This window comes from Nycticebus coucang, chromosome 5 (genome assembly GCF_027406575.1).
Source record: "Nycticebus coucang isolate mNycCou1 chromosome 5, mNycCou1.pri, whole genome shotgun sequence".
Classification (NCBI taxonomy): Eukaryota; Metazoa; Chordata; class Mammalia; order Primates; family Lorisidae; genus Nycticebus; species Nycticebus coucang.
Window position 1 is genome coordinate 63,553,317 of NC_069784.1, and position 26,796 is coordinate 63,580,112.

The 26,796-nt window shown below is 37.9% G+C and overlaps 1 protein-coding gene and 1 pseudogene across 5 annotated transcripts in view; one reads left to right on the forward strand and one right to left on the reverse strand.

The window, feature by feature from the left end:
• The window catches only part of RNGTT (RNA guanylyltransferase and 5'-phosphatase), a 425,603-nt gene that overhangs the window by 337,892 nt on the left and 60,915 nt on the right, over window positions 1-26,796 (reverse strand). For all 5 annotated transcript variants that reach the window (XM_053591687.1, XM_053591688.1, XM_053591692.1 and 2 more), the window contains 4 exons: window positions 23,188-23,263; window positions 20,514-20,754; window positions 7,347-7,456; window positions 6,215-6,316 (listed from right to left, as the gene is read on the reverse strand). In XM_053591687.1, the coding sequence (XP_053447662.1) occupies window positions 6,215-6,316; window positions 7,347-7,456; window positions 20,514-20,754; window positions 23,188-23,263 (529 nt within the window). The remainder of the gene's footprint in view (window positions 1-6,214; window positions 6,317-7,346; window positions 7,457-20,513; window positions 20,755-23,187; window positions 23,264-26,796) is intronic.
• On the forward strand, window positions 24,984-25,767 carry LOC128586124 (ashwin-like; annotated as a pseudogene).

The following is a 26,796-nucleotide window of genomic DNA, read 5'->3' on the forward strand; positions in this document are numbered from 1 at the left end:
ATGAGTTAGGCTGAGTCATGGCACTCTAGGCTTGGGCAACAGAGTGAGACCCTGTCTCAAAAAAAGACAGGAGTCACCTGAAGGTGTTTTCAATGGCCAAACCTGAGACATTCTGAGCAATAAATTACTCAATTAGATTACAACCCACAGAATATAATGCTAGTCTATGAGTCCATACTAAGAGCATAAAGAAAAAAAATAAAGAAATGAGGAAAAAGAAAAAGTTCTTCTTTACAGTTGAATCTATTATTCTACTAAGCAAACATTACAATGATAACCTGTTTCAAGTAAGAATCATCAATGAACATTATAATTAATGGAAAAAAATATAAGAAACAGGATATTTACATACCCTGTATTTCCCCACAACATTTTTATTAAGTCCAACATGGAAAATAGTAACTTTATCAGGGACAAATCTGACAGACAACCAACTTAACCAAGAGATCAAAGTTAACATCACCAATAGTGAGACAATTCAATATTATCTGCGTTCTAAAATGATGCACAGAATAATACTTCTATAATGTTCTTGCCAAAATGCATAACCTAAATCAAGAGGAAAAAGACAAACTTTGAGAGAAAAACTACTAGTAAGTGCTATTCAAAAGTACTATTCAAAGTCATAAAAAGGCTAGGCAAGGTGGCTCACACCTGTAATCCTAGCATTCTGGGAGGCTGGGGAGGGTAGATTGCTTGAGCTGAGGAGTTTGAGACCAGCCTGAGCAACAGCAAGACCCTGTCTCTAGAGAAGTTAGAAATATTAGCCAGGCACAGTGGTGGGTGCCTATAATCCCAGCTACTTGGCAGGCTGAGGCAAGAGGATCTCTTGAGCCCAGGAGTTTGAGGTTGTTGTGAGCTACGATGCCATGATACTTTACCCAGGTTGACTGAGTAAGACTGTCTCAAAAAAAAAAAAAAAAATCCAAAGTCATAAAAGAAAGTATAAAGAATTGTTTTAGAAAAAAGAAAAGGAAGAGACAAGACAACATAATGAAACATGTAATCCTACATTGGCTACTGGACAAGACATGGGATACTATTGAAAACTTTTGGCGAAATTTGAATAAGGTCAATAGTTAGATAATGTCAATATATTAATGTTAATTTCTTGATTTTATCATTGTACTGTAGTTATATAACACGTTAACATTTGGAGAATCTGGCTAAAGGACACACAGAAATTCTTTGTACTATTTTTAGAATGTTGCATTCCAAATGAAAAGATAAAAAGTTATTTTTTTCTTTGAGATAAGAGTCTCCCTCTGCCTCCCTGGGTAGAGTGCCCCTGGAGTCAAGAGCTCACAGCAACCTTAAACTCTTGAGCTCAAGAGATCCTCCTGAGTAGCTGGAACTAAAGGTGCCTGCCACAATGCCTGGTTAGTTTTTCTCTCTCTCTCTCTTTTTTTTTTTTTTTTGCAGTTTTTGGCCAGGGCTGGGCTTGAACTGGCCACCTCCAGCATTTGGGGCTGGGGCGCTACTCCTTTGAGCCACAGGCGCCGCCCTAGTTTTTCTCTTTTTAGTAGAAATGAGGTCTCACTCTTGCTCAGGCTGGTCCTGAACTCTTGAGCTCAGGCAATGCTCCCACCTCGGCCTCCCAGAGTGCTGGGATTACAGGCATGAGCCACAACACCCAGCCAAAATAAAAAAACATTTAATGTAAATTTTAGAGATTAAAAATTGTAACCAAGAGTAGTGAGAGCTATAAAAACTAAGGATATCTCACATTTAAAATGTATGATTTTACTGAAATACAAGAAACAGCTCTTCCTCGCTTGGCACCTGTGGCTCAAGCCGCTAAAGCGCCAGCCACATACACCTGAGCTAGTGGGTTCAAATCCAGCCCAGGCCCACCAAACAACAATGACGGCTGCAACCAAAAAATAGCCGGCATTGTGGCAGGCACCTGTAGTCCCAGCTACTTGGGAGGCGAAGGCAGAAGAATCGCTTGAGCCCAGGAGTTGGAGGTTGCTGTGAGCTGATGGCACTCTACCCAGGGCAACAGCCCAGGAGTTGGGGGGGGGGGGAGGGGGGGAGAGAGAGAAAGAGAGAAAGAAAGAAAGAGAGAGAGAGAGAGAGAAAGAAAGAAAGAGAGAAAGAAAGAAAGAGAGAAAGAAAGAGAGAAAGAAAGAAAGAGAGAAAGAAAGAGAGAGAGAGAGAGAGAGAGAGAAAGAAAGAAAAGAAAAGAAAAGAAAAGAAAAGAAAAGAAAAGAAAAGAAAAGAAAAGAAAAGAAAAGAAAAGAAAAGAAAAGAAAAGAAAAGAAAGAAAGAAAGAAAGAAAGAAAGAAAGAAAGAGCTCTTCCACCAAACAACCTTTGATGTCACCTGTTTCTGAGACTGCAGTGGTTCAGTGGCTATCAATTCACTAACTATAATAAAGATAAATTTCTCATTTGGTCACTGTTTGAAAACCTTTTCATTTCTGTATTATTTGGTTTTATAGCTAGAAAATATCCCCTATTCTACAATGTTTAGAATCCTGCCAAAACTGCCACTCTACTTACTATTACTTCTAGGCACTGGCCAAGCTATGAAAAATGTCTAAGCAATACCTTTCACTGCTAACTATATCCAGATCTCACATTACACTCAATTTCAGAGATCCTTGGATCTACTACATATTGTTCGTAAATACAAGAAATGGCCACAAAATTCTGGAATGTGGATAATAAAAAGATCTCATGCTCTATGTTGACAAGGCTTTAAAGACAATGGAATCTAGGGTTCATGGCTACTAGTCAGCTATTCTGATTTCACGGCTTCCAAGACCAGTCTTCAGTTTTTTTCACCCTATAAATCCCAGAAAGTTCCTCTCCCATGTTATTGGACTTAAATCCTACTGAGCAAAAGAGACTTTGCACTAGTCCGGAAAACACTTCACATAAACTTTTCCCCCTAGAATAATGGATCCTAAAACAGAGTAGGTATTCAACACTCAAGGTTTTCCCTTTTGTTTTTGGTGGAGCTTATTTCTAAGAGAAATAAGATATTTCCACAATCAATCAAATACACCTTAGTCCAAACCACTTGAGCCAATTGTCATGCAAACTGGATCCCTTGCATGTGCATTTACAGTGGAGTTCATGTTCCTATGAGACTCTAATGTACACCCCTGATCTGACAGGCAGTGGATTTCGGGCAGTGATAACAAGCAATGGAGAGCAAGGTGAGTGATCGGGAGTGGCTGCAATACAGAGGAAGCTTCGCTCACTCGCCTGCCACCTGCCGCTCACCTCCCCCTGTGGCGCCCAGTTCCTCACAGGTACCTTGAGCCTTGTCTTTTCCACTTTCTCCACTCAAAGTGGTAAATAACAAATGCATCTGTTACGTATCTATTAATAATATATGTCTCAACAACTAACTTCCTTAACATCTGCTAATACTTACTACCAGTTTAATAGATTCTGAACTTAATCTAAACCAAAAAAGTAAATAAATATAATTCCGACATTCTGAAAATAAGTAGTGAAGCTAATTTTCACTTATCTTTCAAAAACACACAGTACAAGGAAGGGGTGCAGAAGAGGTAAATGGCCAAAATTAGCTGTATCTGTTCTATAATTATATCCAACTTTGTACAACTCCTGCAAGCACATAAGCAGAAAAACTTTTATTTCTATACTGTTTTGAGTTTTATATCATGTATTAATACTAATCTTAAACCTAGTTCATTTTTAATTCAAAATAATATGAACAAATGAATGTAGACATGTAAAACACACTTGTTTTTTAACTATTTGAATTAGTATACCAAGAACATTAAAAACGGTAACTGCCATATAGCCCAAAGAAAAAGGAAAATACTGCAATTATGGTAGTGACTATCTTTAGATGATGGTATTTCTCTTCATTTATTTTTGGGGGAGGAGACAGTGTACACTATTCTCTTCATTACTATTTTCTTTTTTTTTTTCTTATTTTCTGAATTTTGTTACATGAACCTGTCCTACCTATGAAATACCCCAACCAAAAACAAAGCTAGAAAATACTAAATTAAATGGAAAGGATACTAAAATATATATATATATATTTTTTATTTATAAAAATAAAAGAAAATATTTTTACATATTATCATACTAAAATAGCATCATTATATTCACCTAAAAGTGAAATCAAGTTATATCTGCCCCACTTCATGTCTCCATATAAATCTTTTTTTTTTTTTTTTTTTGAGACAGAGTCTCACTCAGTCACCCTGGGGTTAAGTGCCATGGTGTTATAGCTCACAGCAACCTCAAACTTGTGGGCTCAAATGATCCTCTTGCCTCAGCCTCCCAAGTAGCTGGACTATAAGCACTCACCACAACACCCAGCTAATTTTTTTAGAGACAGGGTCTCACTCTTGCTCAGGCTGGTCTCGTACTCCTGAACTCAAGCAATTCCTCCACCTCAGCCTCCCAGAGTGCTAAGATTATAGGAGTAAGCCGCCAGGCCCAGCCTCTCCATATGAATCTTAAGGTAACCACAACTTAAATGGAGATAAAGATAGCATGACACAAAGGGTATAACTGTCACTTCAGCATTCAACAAGGTATCATAACACTAAATTCAACCTTTGGCATCTTCAAAATAAGTTGAAAACTTCATATACATATATATACATACATACATACATATATACATACATATATATACTTACAGTTACTCTAAAACATTTTATAATGAAAAAGTTAATAGGACTTCTGCATTAGTATCTGTTAAAATAATAATTCCAACTCTTACAACTTTGCTGAATGAATAAATACATGTAGCAAAACTGTAATCAATCCAAAAATATATACATTACAAAAGAGAAAGAAAAAGTGAAATGTTATTGAGAATGCATAAAACTTACATTAATATTTTAAAGCTTAGGAATATAGAATTTGAGGTTAAAGTTTTACTGTAAGAATACAACAACTTTAAAAGTATAGTACAGGGTGGCGCCTGTGGCTTAGTGAGTAGGGCGCCGGCCCCATATACCGAGGGTGGCGGGTTCAAACCCAGCCCCGGCAAAACTGCAACAAAAAAATAGCCAGGCGTTGTGGCGGGCGCCTATAGTCCCAGCTACTCGGGAGGCTGAGGCCAAGAGAATCACGTAAGCCCAAGAGCTAGAGGTTGCTGTGAGCTGTGTGACGCCACGGCACTCTACCAACGGTGGTAAAATGAGACTCTATCTCTACAAAAAAAATAAATAAATAAAAATAAAAATATAGTAGAAACAAACTTCTGTTGACCATCCAAGGGACTGTAACAAACTGGTCAACATATGGAAGTAGTCAACATAAGGGGGGGGGGGCCTAACTGTACTGATATATACATTTGGCACGTGTCTGATCTATAAAAATGAGGTAAACTTAAGAAAGTGGTCAACTACAGAGGTTCTAATGTTTGTAAAACCTGGCCAGGCACAATGGTTCACGCTTGTAATCCCAACACTCTAGGAGGCCGAGTAGGAAGGATTACTTGAGGTCAGGAGTTCGAGACCAGCCTGAGCAAGAGCAAGACCCAGTCTCCACTAAAAATAAAAAAATTAGCCAGGTGAGGAAGCACAGGTCTACAATCCTAGACAGTTGGGAGGCTGAGTTGCTGTGAGCTACAATAATGCCACTGTACTCTACCCAGGGTTGACAGAGCAAGACTCTATCAAAACAAATTAATATCCATTAAAAACGAGATAGTGGGCAGCAGACATACCAAAAAAAAACTTTCAAACTTAACATTCATGACATATTTATATAAAACTAACAGAACTCTGAAACCAAAAATCTAACAGAATAAGCAGAATGTATTTCATAAGCCAGAATACGAGCAAAACAAAACCTATACTATTTTTTTTTTTCCAGAGAGACAGAGTCTCACTTTATCACCCACAGTAGAGTGCCATAACATCACAGCTCACAGCAACCTCCAACTTCTGGGCTTAGGTGATTCTCTTGCCTCAGCCTCCCGAGTAGCTTGGACTACAGGCGCCTGTCACAACACCCAGCTATTTTTTTGTTGCAGTTTGGCCGGGGCCAGGTTCGAACCCACCACCCTTGGTATATGGGGCCAGCACCCTACCCACTGAGCCACAGGCACCAACCTAAAACCTATACTATTTTTTTAAACATTCTTATTTTGCTATTCAAGGCAGAAATTCACACTCGTAAGAGTGCAAACTTTCCCTAACAACAAAGCAGTATTCTTCAAGCATTAGATTTATTTGAATATCTTTTTTAGCAGTCTAACTTACCGAGTACCATCTGCTTTCCAGCTTACTTTATATGGCTTCTGTTCTAAAAGCTTAATATTTTGCTTGTCCATAGAAACAGGCTGTGCCCCAGGGAATCCAGACCTTACAGAAGAACATTTTATTACTATCGTGGCAGGGTATCCATACAAAGCAATACACATCTTAAGCCAATTTCAAATCAATCACACATGCATCACAATGTTCTTTCTCCCTATCATGAGATGAATATCAACTGGAATACTATTAGCTTTCACAATAATGTTAATTAAACGATATCATTTTCCTGACACTTTAGAATGCAAGTTAACAGAGTTCTAAATTGCTACTGATATATTATAAATATTAAGCTAATTTTAAAAGTCTAGTATATATGATCTAAAAGCAGGTATGTTTGTAAATAAGAAGTTTCAATCTTGGCTTAATGACCTTACAGACCCCATATTTCTCCATCATGACACCACAACATTAAACCCAATATGATTTCTCATTATTTTCATCTTTTAATTAAAATTATTTCTAGCTGATTTATCTGATATTTATGTATCAGTACAGTTCCTTATATTAGGAATTTTTAATTAATAATTCTGTTTTCTTGTTTCCAGCTGTATTATAATTTTCTGCCACATATTCCAACGATCAACAGAAATGACCACAGACTAAGATATGAGAATAACTGCAATGAACTCTTCTCCTGAACCCTTTCCCATGAAATTTCTGATAAATATTTTCAAGTCCTAGTAGGGAGTAGACTATCTCTAAGGCTAATATAGCCAGGCTTCTGTTTATAGAAAAATGGGAAAATGAGGCACATTCAATTTTTTACCTTTTCTCCCTTAATAAATTAACAATACCAGCCCAAACACTAATAAGCAGTAGTGGAGTCAAAAACATTAAACAAATACTAGAAAGTACAAACAGTAACTTTTTATTATGGTAGGAAGGTATGTGAGTATCTAATTTTGATTCAACTGTTTATTGCACTGATTATCTTGAAAACTACCTGGTATCTTTTTAAGTCCTCTCTGTAAACATACTAACTTCAAGGGGCAAAAAAATCTGTCAACGTTTGCATCAATTTTAAGTGTTGTAGAGTGCAAAAAGGTTTAATATAAAAGTTTAAAATATTTATTACCCTTCCCAGCCACAGAACTGATGACACTTCTGCTGTACCTCTCCTAACTTTGGTTGAGTTGTCACTTGAGTTACACCTTTAACAGTTACACCTTCCAAGAAAATAGCACCCTTTAAAAAAGAAAAAGAAAAATAATCTATTAGAATTCAAATTGACAAAGAAGAGACTCAGAGATAAATTAGTTTATTTTCACAAATCTGAGCAAGTCAATATACGTAACAGAAATGGTCTGCCACATAGGCAGCTGCGCAAACCCCCAAGTCCTGGGCACTCTTCTCCTTACACCACATACGATTTTCAGTACACATAGCAAAGACGTCTACAGGCACTTCTCAGTAATCACAACAGTAATCATTTATCTGGTGTTTACTGAGAGCCAAGCAGAGTGTCTGGCATTTTACAAATTTTCTCCCTCAAACCGAAAAACAATGAAAAAGAAATTGTACTAGATTTATTTCACAGATGAGAAAATAAAACATGAAGAGTTTATGTATTTACTCAATCGGTAAAAGAATCTGAACACAGGCCTACACTATACTACTCACCAATAAGGGAGAGAGGAGAGGACTTGTGTCATTATGGTGGAGTATGGGTTCTAAGGGGGTAAACACCCAAAATATATGCTTTTGTAATGTAGAAAAAGACTATAACAGCAGGACTGAGGCAGGCATATGGCTCCACCTATAATCCCAGAATTCTGGGAGGACAAAGCAGGAGGATCACTTGAGCTCAGGAGTTTGAGACCAGCCTGAGCAAGAGAAAGACCCCATTCTCCACTAAAAATAGAAAAACTAGGTGGGCGTGGTGGTGGGTGCCTATAGTCCCAGCTAGTTGGGAGGTTTAGGCAGGAGGATCACTTGAGCCCAGGAGTCTGAGGTTGCTGTGAGCTATGACAGCGCCACAGCACTCTATCCAGGGCAAAAGAATAAGACTCCGTTTCAAAAAAAAATAAACAGTATAATAGTAAGTAGTCAAAATGACTAAGCCACAGTCATAGGATCAACAGAAAAGTATAATTCGTTATTATTTTTTAATCTAAATACTTTAACTCAGAACTACATAAAGTATCTTACCTTATTTTACAGCAAGCATATTTTTGAATTATCAGAAAGAAGTGAAGCAGATGGAGAATTTATATGCCAAACAAATAAACACTTCTTGAAATTTTAAAAACTAAACAGTCTAGATTTATGCTATATAATTATTTTCAGATGCATAGAGGGCCAGCACCAGTCTTGAGGAATATCCATAAAACAACTATAGCTTTGAATGTAATTAGGAAATAAAAAATATGGTCTATAAACTATAATGATCAACCTCTGGCAAAGACTTGGCAGCTCAAGCCACTTAGAAGGGAAAACAACACTTAGTTCACATACATCCCTATCTCATCTAGAAGAATACTGTGTCCTTCCAGCAGACACTGGTCCTATTCTTTGCTTCTAATTATTATTATATTTTTTTTAGAGACAGAGTCTCACTTTGTCACCCTTGGTAGAATGCCATGGCCTCACACAGCTCACAGCAACCTCTAGCTCTTGGGCTTAGGCGATTATCTTGCCTCAGCCTCCCGAGTAGCTGGGACTACAAGCGCCCACTACAACACCCCACTATTTTTTTGTTGCAGTTTGGCCAGGGCCAGGTTCTAACCCGCCATCCTCAGTATATGGGGCCAGTGCCCTACTCACTGAGCCACAGGCACCGCCCTTTTGCTCCTAATACAAAATTGCTTTTTCACATTTATCAATCCTTCATTTTCTTTTCCTTAAATGATCATAACTTTGGGATTTCATAAGCCAAAGGATCAAAAGGTACCCTCCCTCTCATGTGATACCATTACCTCTCTTAACTAGTCAATGTAATTTCTGTTTTAAAACCATTTCTCCAGCCTACACAAAAGCAAGGCCCCATCTCTACTAAAAATAGAAAAACTAGCTGGATGTGGTGGTGGGCATCTGTAGTCCCAGCTACTTGAGAAGCTGAGGCAGGAAGATCACTTGAGCCCAAGAGTTTGAGGTTACTATGAGTTACGATATCACAGCACTCTACCCGGGCAACAGAGTGAGACTGTCAATCAATCAATGAATCAATCAATAACCAACCTTTTCTATCATCAAGTATAGTAATTAAAGAAAAAAGTTTTTGCTTTTTTTGTTTGTTTGTTTGTTTCCTGGTTAAGCAGACCCAGGCCAGGTTTGAATCCACCACCCCTGGTACACAGGGCTGCTGCTTTAACCACTGAACTACAGGGGCTCAGCCAAGAAAAAAGGTGTTTTTAAAAGGAAAACTCAACCAGCTAGAAGAGATTTATAACATATTTAGTTGTTTTTCTTTTGTAGAGACAGAGTCTCACTTTATGGCCCTCGGTAGAGTGCCGTGGCCTCACACAGCTCACGGCAACCTCCAACTCCTGGGCCCAAGCGATTCTCTTGCCTCAGCCTCCCGAGTAGCTGGGACTACAGGCGCCCACCACAACGCCCGGCTATTTTTTGGTTGCAGTTTGGCCGGGGCTGGGCTTGAACCCACCACCCTCGGTATATGGGGCCAGCGCCCAACCAACTGAGCCACAGGCACCACCCAACATATTTAGTTTTTGAGAATACTCGGACAATTTCAATGTTCTTATAAAATCATGTCTCGGATATGGTAATTAAAAAGAGAACACTCAGAGAGCTCAATGTTCAGCATCTTTATTCTGAAGGTATTACTGGCATTGGAGATAATCTTTTTAAGTGTTAAATAAAGAAAGTATCTATCTTGATCTATAAATATGTATTTTCTAAGCAAAGTTAAGATATATATTAATTTCTGAAATGGGCAAAATAAAAATATTAGGATAGGTGTCCTAAAAACACTAACATTACTTCTTTTTTAAAATAATAAAAAAGACTAAAATATAGAAAATCTGGTCAGCTTTCAACCAAGTGTATTCCTGTAATATTTTACAAAAATATGTAAATAATATTTCTGTGTAGTTGAACAAGCTGAATACTTTTAATTTAACAGAGCTAATAAATATTGAGCATCAGCACAGATTTAAAGACTATTGGGTACAGTTATAAAAGGTAACCCCAATCAGCCAGTAAGTGTCTCTTATCCATTAATTTTTCTTCTTCCTTAATTTTTCCTACCATGCATCAATTTCTTTACTTTCTTTAGCTTCCCCTATTTTCTTTTGCATTATATATTAAATAAAAAGGTAAAAATAAGTCCAATGACAATGTAAGTATGATGTACTTTATACACAAATGATAGTTGTTAACTTAAGGCTAACGTGATTTGCTGCTTAATGCCATTACAATAGTATCCTCTGAAAAAATATTCATTTTTACCTTATTCAAAATTACGTGGTAACTCCAAGAAAGATCATTAAATTTCAATTATTGAAAATAGTTTTCCAGGCTCAGCGCCTGTAGCTCAAGCAGTTAAGGCACCAGCCACATACACCAGGGCTGGCGGGTTTGAGTCCAGCCTGGGCTTGCCAAACAACAATGACAACTACAACCAAAAAATAGCTGGGCATTGTGGTGGGTGCCTGTGGTCCCAGCCACTTGGGAGGCTGAGGCAAGAGAATTGCCTAAGCCTAAGAGTTGGAGGTTGCTGTGAGCTGTGATGCCATAGCACTCTACCCAGGGCGACAGCTTGAGGCTCTGTCTCAAAAAAAAAAGAGAGAAAGAAAAAGAAAATAGTTTTCCATACCTAAGACATTTGCTATTTCTAAATTAGAACTACAGTCATTGACATTTATTTTCACTTGTCAACTAATTATTATTTCAGTTTGTGAGAAAAAAGAAAAATCAAAAGTGAAAAGATAATGTATGCTTAAAATGGAAGAAGTATATTTCATAAACAGAGTCTACCAACCTTATGATTAAAACTTTGTATGGTTATTTTGAACAGATGAAAAAGGAATAAGTAATTCTTTAAATTAGAAAGAAATTTAGGGAATTAATTCAGAAGATGAGGGCAATTCATATGTGTGTGTCTGTGTGTGCAAGAACATACACACGTGCGCATGTGTAAGCGCACTTTCATAATGAGGAAAATACATTAATGGCTTTCTTTCAAAAAATGATCTTAGACATCAAAGGAGCAAGCCAACATCGCTGTAAGTTATACTGTTCCAACTCAGTAATGGCTCAAAAGATAAATAAAGAAGGTATCTTAGTCTTAGGAAAGTGAAGGGCCAAGCACAGAGCATGCGCCACTATTGCAAAGCTAAACAGAACCATCGAAACTCACTACAAGGACTCCATTACTTCAAGTTACAGTCGCATCAATATGAGTCAGGAAAGAAGGACTTTATTTAACAAATAAAGTCTCAAGCCAAAATAACCTCATTATGTCAAGAGATATAAGCCTACAAATGAATTAATCATTTTGGGGTTGCCTCTGTTAATTATCTTCAACCTCAGATAGAAATAAAAGGAAAATGAAATTCCCAAATTCCCAAACGTGAATTTGACAATTGATTACATCTATGCTTCTCATCCCCGTCAACCAGGTCAACCATGAACGTCACTCACAATTCTTAGTTACCTTTGCTCTCCAAGGGTTTTGTCTGCATTGCTTTAGTGCCCCTTTTCCTTAGTTCATCTTACCAATAATCGCTTTCCCAAAAGAGTTCCAACATAAACCCTGCAATGCATTTTTTTATAAATAACTTTCCCCTACAACCTCAACCTTTTTCTTGAATATCTCACACCCCCTGTCTTTACTAAGAGCTGGCTCTCCTTAGGGAGATCACTTCTCTCTTAAAGCCATTTAATTCTCCCACAGCCCAAGTCCCATGAAAGTGGTGTAAACTACTCCATATCCTTACGGATTTCCTAATCTCTTTCAAAAGCCCCTATTCCATTTAGACTAACTCCATTCAGCTATACCACACTGCTGTAGTAAAGACAACATCCACTGCGGATGTGGTTGCTGGCACAACAACTCTAAGAGCTGCCCTCCCCATCCACAAGGAGGGAACCTAATAGCCATACAACATGATATTAGAAGATAACACCCCAGTTCAGCCAAAGTTGATGAGAGCATGAACCCCTGACTCAATCTGAATCCATCAGATTCTGTTACCTAGTAATTTGGAATTAGGATTCAGCAACAGGCAGTTAGTCTCTACATGTGGCTAAAATTACAATAGGTTACCTTAAACAGCAGTTCTCAACCTGTGGTTCGCGACCCCTTTCTAACAATGAAAATACATCACGGCATTAGGAAGGTTGAGAACCACTGACTTAGAATCTTTGGGATACATATGATCTCTCAGGAAAACAAAGAAATCAGAAGAACCAGAGATAGAGACAGTCAGATTAATGCAAATAAAGGAAAAAGCAAAGACAAGAAACAAGAAGAAAGAACAGAAACTACATTCTAGGTAACTTTCCAGGTGCAAGCACCAGTATTGTCCTGAAACCTGGCTATATCCCTGTGTTTGAGTTTCATCAACTTACTCATGACAAAGTCCTCTTGATACTTTCTGATACTCCCAGGATGGAGTGCCATGACGTCAGCCTAGCTCACAGAAATCTCAGACTCAAACAGGTTCGAGCAATCCTCCTGAGTAGCTGGGAATATAGATGGCTCCCACAACACCTGCCTAATTTTTTCTATTTTTGGTAGAGCTGAGGGTCTTGCTCTGGCTGGTCTCAAACTCCTGAACTCAAGGGATCCTCCCACCTTAGCCTCTCAGAGTGCTAGGAATCCTAGCACTCTGAGAGGCTAAGGTGGGAGGCATGAGCTACCATGCCTGCTCAAGACCTTCTGTCATTTGTAAGTTGAAGGATATTGCCCCATTAATCAAAAGAAGTTAGTCTTTCTCGCCATTCTAACTTCTATCCTTCTACTGTTAACATCAACATCCATTGAGATGATGTAACTCATCAAGCAACATAGGCTTCACAGTTCAGCAATTTCATTTTCAATGACCCTCATCTTTGCCCAACTTGAGCAACCTGCTCCATGGCCATACCATCATCATTCCAGACTATACTACCTGTTGGTCCAGGTCAACTCAAATTGATTGCATGGCCAAAGCATTCTAAAACCAACATGCAGGAAGGCACCTATGACTCAGCGAGTAGGGCATCGGCCCCATATACAGAAGGTGGCAGGTTCAAAGCCGGCCCCTGCCAAACTGCAACAAAAAAATAGCCGCGCGTTGTAGCAGGTGCCTGTAGTCCCAGCAACACGGGAGGCTGAGGCAAGAGAATAGCCTAAGCCCAAGAGTTGGAGGTTGCTGTGAGCCATGACACTACAGCACTCTACTGAGGGTAGGTTAGAGAGTGAGGCTCTGTCTCTAAATAAATAAATAAAACCAACATGCCACTCTTTCATTCTTTTTTTTTTAGTGCCCTATCCACTGAGCCACAGGCACCACCCCACTCTTTCATTCTTACGTAAGACAGTTTAACTCTTTTTATCCTCCCTAGGCCCACTTTTCAATTTCATCAAGACTAACATTTCCTTCATTCCTCTCTTTCCACAGTCTACCAGCAATCTTCCCCCTGCCCCATGACCCCACTTCCTATGGAGCCTAGAACCTTTGGCTCATCAATTATTTTTCCCTGATATCCTTAATACCTCCTACCCTTTTGTCCTTCATCACACACATATCAAATATCTCCAAGTTTCTATCAACCTACGCTTAGCCTCTCCAATGCCACACACAGGCAGCTGAAACTTATCAAGGGAAAAACACAATCTCAATGGCATCCTCTGTGCTCAGAATATTTCCCTCCTATTGCTGAAGATCTATGACTCCAATTGCATTTGACCTCCTTTCTCTTTCATCTCTTCAGAGACTTCTCTCTCATTTACTCCCCAATCTATACTTCCAACTTCACTGACATCACTGGCTCCCCATTCACAATTTAAAATACATTTGAATCTATCCCATTTTAAAAGCCTTTTCTAACTATGTCTGCATCAATTAACCCTTCTCTCCCTTTACTCACAGCCAAGTCACTTAAACAAACAGCCCACCAGTGGGGAATCTTCAACCTTAACCTTCTAGGTCCTTAAGTGTGGACCTTTATTTTTTGTTAATCCATTTTTTATCAACTTTCACATTTTTATTTTATTTTTAAATGAATGTATTTAAAATACCAAAGAATAAAATCATAAGTTTCAAAGAAATATTCCTCCCATACAGACCAGCCCAATCAGAATATTAGTAAGCCAGAAGGGCTAAATTGAGAACTGCCACACTTATGAGTTAGTTCAACCTCCCCCAGGTGACTGGACCCACTACCACCTGAGGCTGCTAGTGAGCGTTTATGTGAGTCGAGTTTGCCAGTCTGTCATCAGCCTTTGACATCGGTGCACTGTGTTTCTGTTTTAGTGGAACTTGTGAATAGTTACACAGCTCCCTAGTATTATTTAATGCTGTCTGCTTACCAGCTCATCATGAACAGAAGACCAAGAGCACACTGAAGGAAGAAAACAGGTATTTTAATAATGAGTGGGAACTGCAATATTATCTTATTTCTGCTAAAGACAAGATTTGTTTGCTTTGTGGTACTGCAATATCAACATTAAAGAAATTCAATGTTCATCAGCATTATAATACTCATAAGGACCACAAATATTTTAAATCTCTTGTTTTTTTTTTTTCGTAGAGACAGAGTCTCACTCTACTGCCCTCGGGTAGAGTGCTGTGGCGTCACACAGCTCACAGCAAGCTCTAAATCTTGGGCTTACGCGATTCTCTTGCCTCAGCCTCCCGAGCAGCTGGGACTACAGGCGCTCACCATAACACCGGGCTATTTTTTTGTTGTTGTTGTAGTTTGGCCAGGGCTGGGTTTGAACCCACCACCCTTGGCATATGGGGCCGGCGCCCTACTCACTGAGCCACAGGCGCCGCCCTATTTTAAATCTCTTGATTATCATTTCCAAGGTCTCCAATTAGTTCTTCTCAATATGCTGCCATTATTTTAAGGAGCGATAGCCTCTCTTATCTTCTAAGAAATTTTGTGTGCTCTGGTGTTAGCTAAAAAGAATGAGGTAGTTCCATATATACTAAGAAAAGATGTCCAAGCTTTAAAAAAAAAGGAAGCTGGGTGGCGCCTGTGGCTCAACGGGTAGGGCGCCGGTCCCATATGCCGGAGGTGGCGGGTTCAAGCCCAGCCCCGGCCAAAAATAAAAAAAATAAAAAAAATAAAAAAAAAGGAAGCTGCAGAAAATACTTACTTATGTGTTAAAGGGGGGAGATAAGGTCAAAACTGAACACATATATACATATATTCAAATGCACAGAAAAAATTAACATAGAAGGACAACCAAACATGACCTCCACATCATTTGTATACATTTTTAAGTTAAATAAATAGATAAATAAATGGGGAAAAATTCTTCTAGGAAGACAAAAATGCCAGTAATAATATGAAAGTTGAAGGATTATAAGTTGTCTCCTTGGTTTTCAAGCTTTCTTTAATGTAACTGTAATTATTATTTATATAGGTTAAAAAATGATTTTAGTATTTACTAATAACACTCTTACATTGCACTAGGTACCCGTAGTCCCAGTTAACTCAGGAGTTTGAGGTTTCAGGTTGAACTAGGCTGACACCATGGCACTCTAGCCTGGACAACAGAGTAAGACCCTGTCTCCCCTCAAAAAAAGAAAAAAAAAAAAAAAAAACTAGTTTGAAAAGAAGACAATCTACCAAAATGCTACATAAGGCTTTAGAATTTTTTCTCCTAATTCTCCCTGTGAAAGTATAAAAAGCATAAATATTTTCCAAAATTACCATCTCCTCACTGTCAATGAGAAATCAAACCTAATTACTTCCTCCAAAAGGAAGGGAGAAAATTTCTGCTTTTAACAATGGCAAACTAGTTTATTTAGACCAATTTTGTAGCCATGAGAAAAAGCCAGATAAAACGCTAAAGTACCCATTTGAAGATCTTAAGAGAACTGGAAAAGCAAGAAAGTGCTGAGGTGAAACTAGACATCTGGTACAGCTTTTCTTTTCTAGGATTTCCTCTGGAGACGCTATTTCAAAATGATAGCTGAGAGCCTACGAAGTTGAACAGAGCTTTTTGCAATATAATAGGAATGAGAAATAAAAACTGGAGTTATAGGTCACCAAGGAGAAGGAGTCCTATTTAATTCTCCACCTTTCAGTAAGAATCCCCCAAAAGCTACAATCTAGGAATAAGAGTGAACCAAAACCCAAGAGCAGTTCCCCCAAAACTAAAGCCTGGCTTCTAAATTCAATCTTCAGTAAGATCATCTGCTAATCCTGTGTAGGAGCAAAAGTAAATCCTCTCTGAAGAAAGATAACCTGAGCAGAGTCTCAAATTATTTCCACAATTTTCATAAGGAATGCCCAGTATTCACTCAAAAATAATCAAACATCCAAAATGAAACAAAACAAAAAACGAAAAAATACAACTGACTGGAAATCAAAAAGGACAAGAGAAGAAAAACTAAGAAAGATCCACAGAAGATCTACAAATTATTGACACAGACTTTTCAAAAACTGGTATTCTTGTGTTCAAAAACTTTAATGACAAAATGAAATACTCCAGGAGAGAAGTGAAAACTATTTAAAAAAAAAAAAAAACTAACAGAAATTCCAAAAGTGAAAGTAAAATAACCAAAATTAAGTACTCAATGAATTAGTTTAAAAGCAGCTTAGACAAAGTTGGATCTGAAACAATACCTGTTTGAAAAGATAATGGCCAAAAATTGTCTAAAACTAATTTAAAAATATATATATATATACCCATAGATTTAAGAATCCCTGCAAACACCATATAAAAAAACACACAAATAGAAACACCATGGTAAAATTACTAAAAATCAAAAACAAAGAAATTATCTTCAAAGAAGCAAGAGGACAACTGACTTGTCAACAGAAAGGTCTTGTGAAATGGTATCTTAAAAATGCTGGGGAAAGTGTGATGAAAATATGTCAAATTATATATAAAACCAGTGTATAGTGCCCCATGATTGCATTAATGTACACAGCTCTGATTTAATTAAAAAAAAAAAAATGCTGGGAAAAAAATAACTGCCAAGACCCAGATTTCTATATTCAAAATAATGTCAAATGGGCTCGGCACCCGTAGCACAGTAGTTACGGCGCCAACCACATACACCAAGGCTGGTGAGTTCGAACCCAGCCTGGGCCAGCTAAACAACGACAACTGCAACAAAAAAATAAGCAGGCATTGTGGCGGGCGCCTGTAGTCCCAGCTAGTTGGGAGGCTGAGGCAAGAGAATCACTTGAGCCCAAGAGTTTGAGGTTGCTGTGAGCTGTGACGCCCTGGCACTCTACCCAGGCCAACATAGACAAAGGTTCTAAGATTACTGCATTATCTAAAAAGTGATAAAAGTACTAATGTAGTATATAGCAGCCATTAACAAGTCAAGATGTATATTAAAATCTTAGGTAACTACTGAAAGAATAATAAAGGAATATGTAACCAAAAAGCAATGAGTTGGAGTAACAGAATAAAGAAAACCATAAAGAAGGTAAGAAAAAAAGATTGAAAGAAATATACCACATGTGGGACAAAAAAACAGACAGTTTAAATCTAATGTTATCAGCACACAAAATGTGGATTAAAAGTAAAAATTTTTGAATGGATCAATAAAACCTAGGAACATGATGCTTATGAGATATACACATTAAATAAAAGATAAAGGTTGAGTGTAAAAGGATAAAAAATATTCCATATAAACACTATCCAAAAAGAAATGTTGTATAGCCATACTAATAGATATTTAAAACCAATAAAATACACTGTAAAGATAAAACAATCTTTGTGTATTTGTATGTACCAAACAACACCACCTCAAAATATAAAAAGTAAAACTAACAGAACTACAGGAGAAACAGGTAAATTCACAGTCATAGTGGGAAATTTTTAAAGCACTACTCTTAGTAACTGACAAAACAAAACAGAAGGAACTTAAGTTTGGAATTTTCTTTTCCTTAAAGAAGCATGTCCATCTTGGCTATTTTTCCTCTTAATGCTACTGGAGCTCCTTTGCAACTATAGGAATTTAATGGTACTTGATAATATAAGATGGATTATCTTTTTTTAAGACCCTGTCCATGGGCAAAAAAAAAACGAAAAAGCCCAGCAAACTTTATGCCATTTTCCAAATTAATAACTCTTTGTTTTAAATTCTTTTATAAGACCAATTGTAATTCAAAACACATATAAGTATATGCTCATGATCACCATTACTCTTAAGAAGTACAACTGAATTTATATAATGGTGTAAGAGGATATTCATCTGTATTTCATGGTATAACACAGTGGTTCTCAACATTCCTAATGCCACGACCCTTTAATACAGTTCCTGTGGGTCGTGACCCACAGGTAGAGGGTCACAGGACTCTCATAATTTCAAAGTATTTTTGAAATTATTTCTATGCTTTAAAAAATATATACTTTTCAGTGAAACCTAAAATATGTAAATACAATTAAAACACTGGTTTTCAAACGAAGGACTTAAAAAAAAAAAAATAACAGTTATGATTTACATAAAACAAAGCGCATTTTCTTCCATACCTACTAATAAATGAGTTGTGCTTACTGTTCAACCACAATATACCTCACAATATACCTTAATTACAAGCTTCATTAACTCTTAATTACCTCCGCTCTTTCCCTTACTTTCCCCTTTGGCTTATACCATATGTGTAGTACTTATGTGTGAACAGATACAAACGGTAATTTTCCTCTCAACAGTTTCCCTATCCTTCAAGAAAAGGAGATAGCTCCTGATATTTTTTTGGTTAGGTCTTTGATTTCCAGATAAGACTAATAAAAGTTGGCTAGAGAAAAAAATGAGTGTTCTCATTTAACTTTATGAGGTGTATGAAAGCACCACCCATGGTGAACGGGGGAATCAGGATTCATATATAAAATTATTTGAATTAGGGCAGCATCTGTGGCTCAGTGAGTAGGGCGCCGGCCCCATATACCGAGGGTGGCAGATTCAAACCCAGCCCCGGCCAAACTGCAACAAAAAAATAGCTGGTGGGCGCCTGTAGTCCCAGCTACTCGGGAGGCTGAGGCAAGAGAATCACCTGAGCCCAGGAGTTGGAGGTTGCTGTGAGCTGTGTAATGCCCTGGCACTCTATTGAGGGCAATAAAGATTCTGTCTCTACAAAAAAAAAAAAAAATTTTTGAATTATGTGAAGATTCTGTAAAGTACCAGTAAAAATTCTCACTATATATGTAGTTGGAATCTCACAATACTTTGTAAAGAAACATTAAATTCTCAATCTAATATCTACCAGTTCTTTGGTTTACCTAATTTACATAACTGCAATTTTTCTCTCTGAAAAGAGACTCGGGGCTATCAAGAATATTTAGAAGCATGAAACAACCTTACAAACATACTTAAAAAAACAAGACATTTTGGCGATTGTAAATTGAGCTGCAATAAACAGGCTAGTACAAGTGTCCTTATGATAAAAGGATTTCTTTCCTTCTGGGTAGATGCCCAGTAATGGGATTGCAGGATCAAATGGGAGGTCTAGCTTGAGTGCTTTGAGGTTTCTCCATACTTCCTTCCAGAAAGGTTGTACTAGTTTGCAGTGCCACCAGCAGTGTAAAAGTGTTCCCTTCTCTCCACATCCACGCCAGCATCTGCAGTTTTGAGATTTTGTGATGTGGGCCATTCTCACTGGGGTTAGATGATATCTCAGGGTTATGTGGAAACAGCCTAAATGCCCACCAACCCAGGAATGGATTAACAAGCTGTGGTATATGTATACCATGGAATACTATTCAGCCATTAAAAAAAATGGAGACTTTTACATCCTTCGTATTAACCTGGATGGACATGGAAGACATTATTCTTAGTAAAGCATCACAAGAATGGAGAAGCATGAATCCTATGTACTCAATTTTGATATGAGGACAATTAATGACAATTATGGTTATGGGGGGTGAAACAGAAAGAGGGAAGGAGGGAGGTGGGTGGGGCCTTGGTGTGTGTCACACTTTATGGGGGCAAGACATGATTGCAAGAGGGACTTTACCTAACAATTGCAATCAGTGTAACCTGGCTTATTGTACCCTCAATGAATCCCCAACAATAAAAAAAAAAAAAAACAAGACATACATTCAACTTTCACAAATCTCAGTAAGTTTGAAGAAGTAAAAGACTATTATAATATTTTTAAACATTACCAGTTTTAACCTTTCTTTTCTCCTTTTGCCAAAGGAAGCACTTGACCCAGGTTCTGATTCCTTTTTGCCATCCTCATCTTCATCTTCATCATCATCATCCTCAAAACACCAATCTGGTAATAGAGGTGGGGGTGGTGCTTCCTCTATATCACCATAGCGACGAAAAAGTTCCTTCAAATAATCACCCTTATAGATTCCTGGTGGTCTTGCTTGGGCAAAAGTAGCAACTGCTGCTTCGATACTATGGGAAACAAACACCATGCAATGTCCTCACTATTCTGTATTTATGCAGACTTGTCAAAACTCACTTATTATACTCAAGGCACCATATAAAGTATAACAGAGGTTTATAAAACACACAAATCACAGTCCTCACCCTCAAGGCAGTCTATCTATTAAGGTACAAATTCATTCTGAAAGAGTTTTATGTAAGGTACACGAAAAATATCTAAACTCTAGAAGTAAATTGCTATGAGTATGTAGTAAAGATCTGGGTATTGCCTGAAGAATTTAAAGTTCTGAAGGTTGAGTTCTGCACTAAGGGAAAACAGCAGTCAAGGAAATGTTAGTAGCAATGTGAACAGAAGTAAAAGCATGTTGATTGGGCGGCGCCTGTGGCTCAGTCGGTAAGGCGCCGGCCCCATATACCGAGGGTGGCGGGTTCAAACCGGGCCCCGGCCAAACTGCAACAAAAAAATAGCCAGGCGTTGAGGCGGGCGCCTGTAGTCCCAGCTACTCAGGAGGCTGAGGCAAGAGAATCGCTTAAGCCCAGGAGTTGGAGGTTGCTGTGAGCTGTGTGAGGCCATGGCACTCTACCGAGGGCCATAAAGTGAGACTCTGTCTCTACAAAAAAAAAAAAAAAAAAAGCATGTTAATTTTACAAGAACTCCCTACAGACTCACTTAAGAAAGAGCACAGGTCATCAGGAAAAAAGCTAAGTGCAGGCAGAGTCTGATACAGGAGCCTGGCCTACTGTGCAGGGCATTTGAACAGCGAGCACCGGGAAGCGTGTGCAGTGGAGAGCTTCTGAGGACGTCCACTGGAAAATGCACATCTGATGTGTACTGCAGCTAATTATATTCAATCCACTCTGTGCACACCTTTGTCCATATGAATAATGACCTCCTAGTAGTCCATTGTGTATATAAAAAGCAAATAAATAATGACCTTCAATCAGTCAACAAGAAAATTAAATATCTCATTGTCTTAGGAAATCAGCAAACTAAGGGTCTAATTTCTCAGGACATAAAAACAAATAATAGGTGCTCAATAAAGACATGCTGATTGGCTTAAATGGTGCAACCTGCTCCCAAAAATACTTCCTTCATATAGAATTATGAGCTTTTCCTAGTACTCAACAGCTATAAAAAAGATACTACAGGTTGAGTATCCCTAAACCAAAAATATAAAATCCTTAGGGTACAGAGAATAGAAAATAATAAATCAAATTTTAAAAAGACACACACATATTGGCTCAGCGCCTGTGGCCCAAGTAGCTAAGGTGCCAGCCACATGCACCTGAGCTGGCAGGTTCAAATCCAGCCCAGGCCCACCAAACAACTATGACGGCTGCAACCAAAAAATAGCCGGGTGTTGTGGCAGGCATCTGTAGTCCCAGCTACTTGGGAGGCAGAGGCCGGAGAATCGCTTGAGCCTAGGAATTAAAGGTTGCTGTGAGCTGTGATGCCACAGCACTCTACCCAGGGCAACAGCTTGAGGCTCTGTCTCAAAAAAAAAGACACATACACAAGGGCTGGTGCAGTGGCTCAGTCCTATAATCCCAGCACTCTGGGAGCCTGAGGCTGGAAGATTGCTTGAACTCAGGAGTTCAAGACCAGCCTGAGCAAGGGTGAGACTCCATCTCTACTAAAAGCAGAAAATAATTAGCCTGGTGTGGGGCGGCGCCTGTGGCTCAAATGGGTAAGGCACCACCACCATATACCAAAGGTAGTGGGTTCAAACCAGGCCCTGGCCAAAAACTGAAAAAAAAAAAAAAAATTAGCCTTGTGTTATAGTGGATGCCTATAGTCCCAGCAACTTGGGAGGCTGAGGCAAAAGGATCTCTTGAGCCCAAGAGTTTGAAGTTGCTGTGAGCTGTGATGCCATAGCACTCCACCCAGGGCAAAAAGAAAGACACATACACACCAAAGCGTGAAATCCAAAATGCTCCAAAATCCAAAACTTTCTGAGCACCAGCATAACATACAAAAGACAAGATTAGGGATGCTAAAAAGGTTAAGTATAATGCAAATATTCCAAAATCCAGAGGAAAAAAATCTGAAATCTGAAACACTTCCGTTCCCAAGCATTTCACATAAAGGATGTTCAACCTGTACTAAAAAGGAAAAGAACAACAATAATAACTTTCAAATTTGAATACAAATACAAAATATTGGAAGAACCTGTCTCTGATGATACCATAAGATGTGAAAAAAAAATCTGGGAAAGTACGTCCACAGTTTATGGGACTCCTAAGCATTCAAAAGTGCTACTTAGTGCAAAACACAGGTCACAGCAGTCTAAAGATTATTATTTCTCTAAAATAAAAACCATTATATATTACACATGTATTAATCATGAGTTCACCAAAAACTTGGCAATATAAAATTCCACAACTAAAATATCAATAAAATTATTACAAGGTACATCTTCCGTTATAACAAGACACAAGTACCTCCAATCCATTTTCTCCACCAAAAAGGCACATATGAGGAAACCAGTGCGATTGAAACCATGGGTACAATGAACACCTAGAAAATAAAGTAGCTTTTGTTTAAAATTAAGAAGTCATTTCAGAAGCCACATTTTACTTTAAAATTCCAACCTGCAATCAAAATTTTTCAGTTATTTTATAAAATAACATTAAAAAGTAACCTTGAAACAGCTCCTAATATAACTTAATAACTTGTTGGCTTAAGTTACTTATAATCTAACTTATAGCACTAGGTAGAAGTTTAATATAATAGTTTGATTTATTGGTGAAAAACTATCTCTACTGTCTAATGATTTCTCATAAAACTAAAAGATTCCACACATTTTAAACAAGGTTTTTACAAACAAAGGACATACACACACACATACACACACACACACACACACACACACACACACACAACACTTCTTATTTATAAACTTTGAATGAATTTTTCCAATAGTCCTCTTTATGATTAATAGCACACATTGGCAAGAGAGTCAAATCATATTTTTAAAAATCCAGAAACTAAAACAAAGCAAATAAACTATTGGAAATATAAACTCTGGGGGTTGATCCTTATTGAATGCAACTAAAATGGCTACAAAAAATAATTAACTGATACAATAAATAAATACTCTGAATCTTGACTGTGGTTTCACCAGTGTCTAAATCTGTCAAAACTAAATGAATGCCCCTGAATCCCATAAATGCATCGATGTACAAAGTTATGATTTAATGAAAAATAATTTTTAAAAAACTCATTGAATGCTGTTTAATATATATAATTTATAACTCAACATGCTGATTTTTTAAGTAGATGTTAAGTGAAATGTCTCACCAGTCTGCAACTGGCATTAATGACACAATCCAAAGGTTAGTGTTCACGATATGGCCTTGTTCTCAGCAATACACTTTAACAAAAATCAGGATATAAATCTGATACATTTTTAAATGGGTATCAATAAAATATCACTTTCATCTCGTTCCTATGTTAGAGTAAAATTTCTTTTAGAAAAAGATATTTGCAACTTAAAAGCCATTTTTGAAAAGCACTATTAACTGAACCAAATCACCCATTTCTACATCCACATTTAAAAAAGATCATTAACATTTCGAATAAAAGCCTTAGTCAATGAACAACTGTCAATAAACAAGGATACAAAAGAATAGCAGAAAATAGGAATAATCTGTGTAAATGTAAACATATGAATCAGAAAAGCACATAAGGCAAACTATAAATAAGTCAGAATGGTCATGGTATAGAATGTGATAAGGAATGCAAGGGCAGTTGGAGAGGATAAGGGGGCTAAAATTCTGAAGACGAAAATCCAAGAAGAAACTTGTACACTAAACTAAACAGATTATAAAGATAACGGAGAGATATTAAAGAATTCTAAGCATGTCAATAAAATTTTTCGGTTTTTTGACTCAGCGCTTGTAGCTCAGCCAAAAAATAACCGGGCACTGTGGTGGGTGCCTGTAGTCCCAGCTACTTGGGAGGCTGAGGCAAGAGAATCGCTTAAATCCATGAGTTGGAGGTTGCTGTGAGCTGTGACGCTACAGCAGGCACTCTACCCAAAACGACAGCTTGAGGGTCTGTCTCAAAAAAAAGAAAAAATTTTTTTTTCGTTTTAGACAAACCACTGGCATAGCAGCTGACGTAAGAACGAGAGAGAGCAAGAATGAAGACAAGAAATCCAGTAGGAGGCACCCCAGTAATTACTGTGTGAGACAAGAGTCATGGTGATGGGAGAAACAAGACAGGACAGCTCCTGGCGACGATGGCGGGGGATGTGGGCGGTCGCAGCTGCATAGACTCGGAGCTGCTGCTGCACCTGGAGCTGCTATCTCAGGAGTTCCTTCTCCTCACTCTGGAGCAGAAGAACATAGCTGTTGAAAATGATGTAAAAATAAAGACAATCTTACTGACCTTTATGTCCAGCATGCAATACCGTTGCCTCAGAGGGATTTGCCAAATAATAGATGGGGCAAAATGACGGAAAAGAGAACATGAGATAAAAAATGAGACTAAAAGGAGTAGCACTGTAGATGGATTAAGGAAAAGACCCCTCATTGTATTTGACGAAAATTCTACAAGTACAAGCATAAAAGTGAAAAAGACAGAGAATGGAGATAATGATCTACTCAAGCCTCCCCCTCAGGCAAGCTTGACCAGTAATGCCTTTCGAAAATTATCACATTCCTCTTCAAGTGTTTCACCCCTAATTTTGTCTTCCAATTCGCCTATGAACAATAAAACAGAACACAATAATGACACTAAACAGAACCATGACTTAATGCATAGGAAAAGTCCTTTGGGGTCTGTGAAGTCACCACCTTTGTCCCCTGTTGGAACTACTCCAGTGAAGTTAACGAGAGCTGCTCCTAAAGAAGAAGCAGAGGCCATGGATAATTTGAAGCCCCCAGAAGCAAAGAGAAAGATACAACATGTCACATGGCCATGAAGGAAAATTTCCAAAAATGTAAATATAACTGTAACTGTAGCTTTTCAGACAAGTTCATATACATATATTGACAGTATTTACAGAGATCCTGATTATTATGGAATTTTCTTAGAGGTTTAAAATAGGTTCAGAAAAATAAAAGCTTTCTCTTTTCCTTCCCTCTTTCTTTTCCTTTCTTTTTCTTTCTTTCTTTCTTTTTTTTGCTTGTCATGCCCTGATTAGGAAGAATTTCTTTTTAAACTAATAGCTTAGTATATGTCATTTCTATTGACCCTAGTCAAATCATTAGCTGCAAGTCTGGTATAAAGCATTTAATGAATTGTAGGAATTACTCTCATTAGCCTTTTTTAGAGTCTTTGGGGAAATTGGAGATTGTTTTACAAACTCCAATATTTTACAGTTTGCTATTTTTATTAATTTCTTTTACCAAGCAGAAGCATATCACAGTTTGTCACAGTATTTTAGTAACTATTGCCACATTCATCCTCAAAGGTTCACCAAGAAAAGCATCTTTGTAGTACTGCTGGAAAACTATTCAGGATATACAGATAAAATTGCTGTTCTTTAGTTGCTTACATTACTTTTCCCATAGAAAGCAAGTGAGAAATCAACGCTTGCCACTGCTCCTTTTCTTGAAATCGTAACAGAATTGATAGATCAGTATATTATGGGTTAACTGGTCAATCCTGTACCTGATTCATCCTTGAGAATGTTCTTGTCATGCAGCATTCTTCCCTAGTCTTTCCATGAGCAGTCTGTGGTCTCACTGTGAATTTGGCTGTTACTGCCTCCTAGGAGCTTAATTATTTCAGAATGAAGTTGATTTAAAAATATTTTAGGCTGAGTAATCATGCTAGAGGTGGTACTTGATGGCAGAAAAGTTTAAAGAATGGGGTGAGGGGTTAGGATTCTAGAATGTATGGGAGTCTAGGATATACAGCAGTGAAGGGGGAAATCCGTGATGTAGAGCTGGCAGTGGATGAGCTGCTGGAGAAGTCACTGCGGAGCACACACGCAGAAAAGGACTCCTGGCTTGGGTGAAGGTCCCAAGCTTCCCACAGGGCTGTCTCACATAGGATTATTTAGTAAGGTTTTTTGTTTATTTTTATTCAAGTGGTAATAT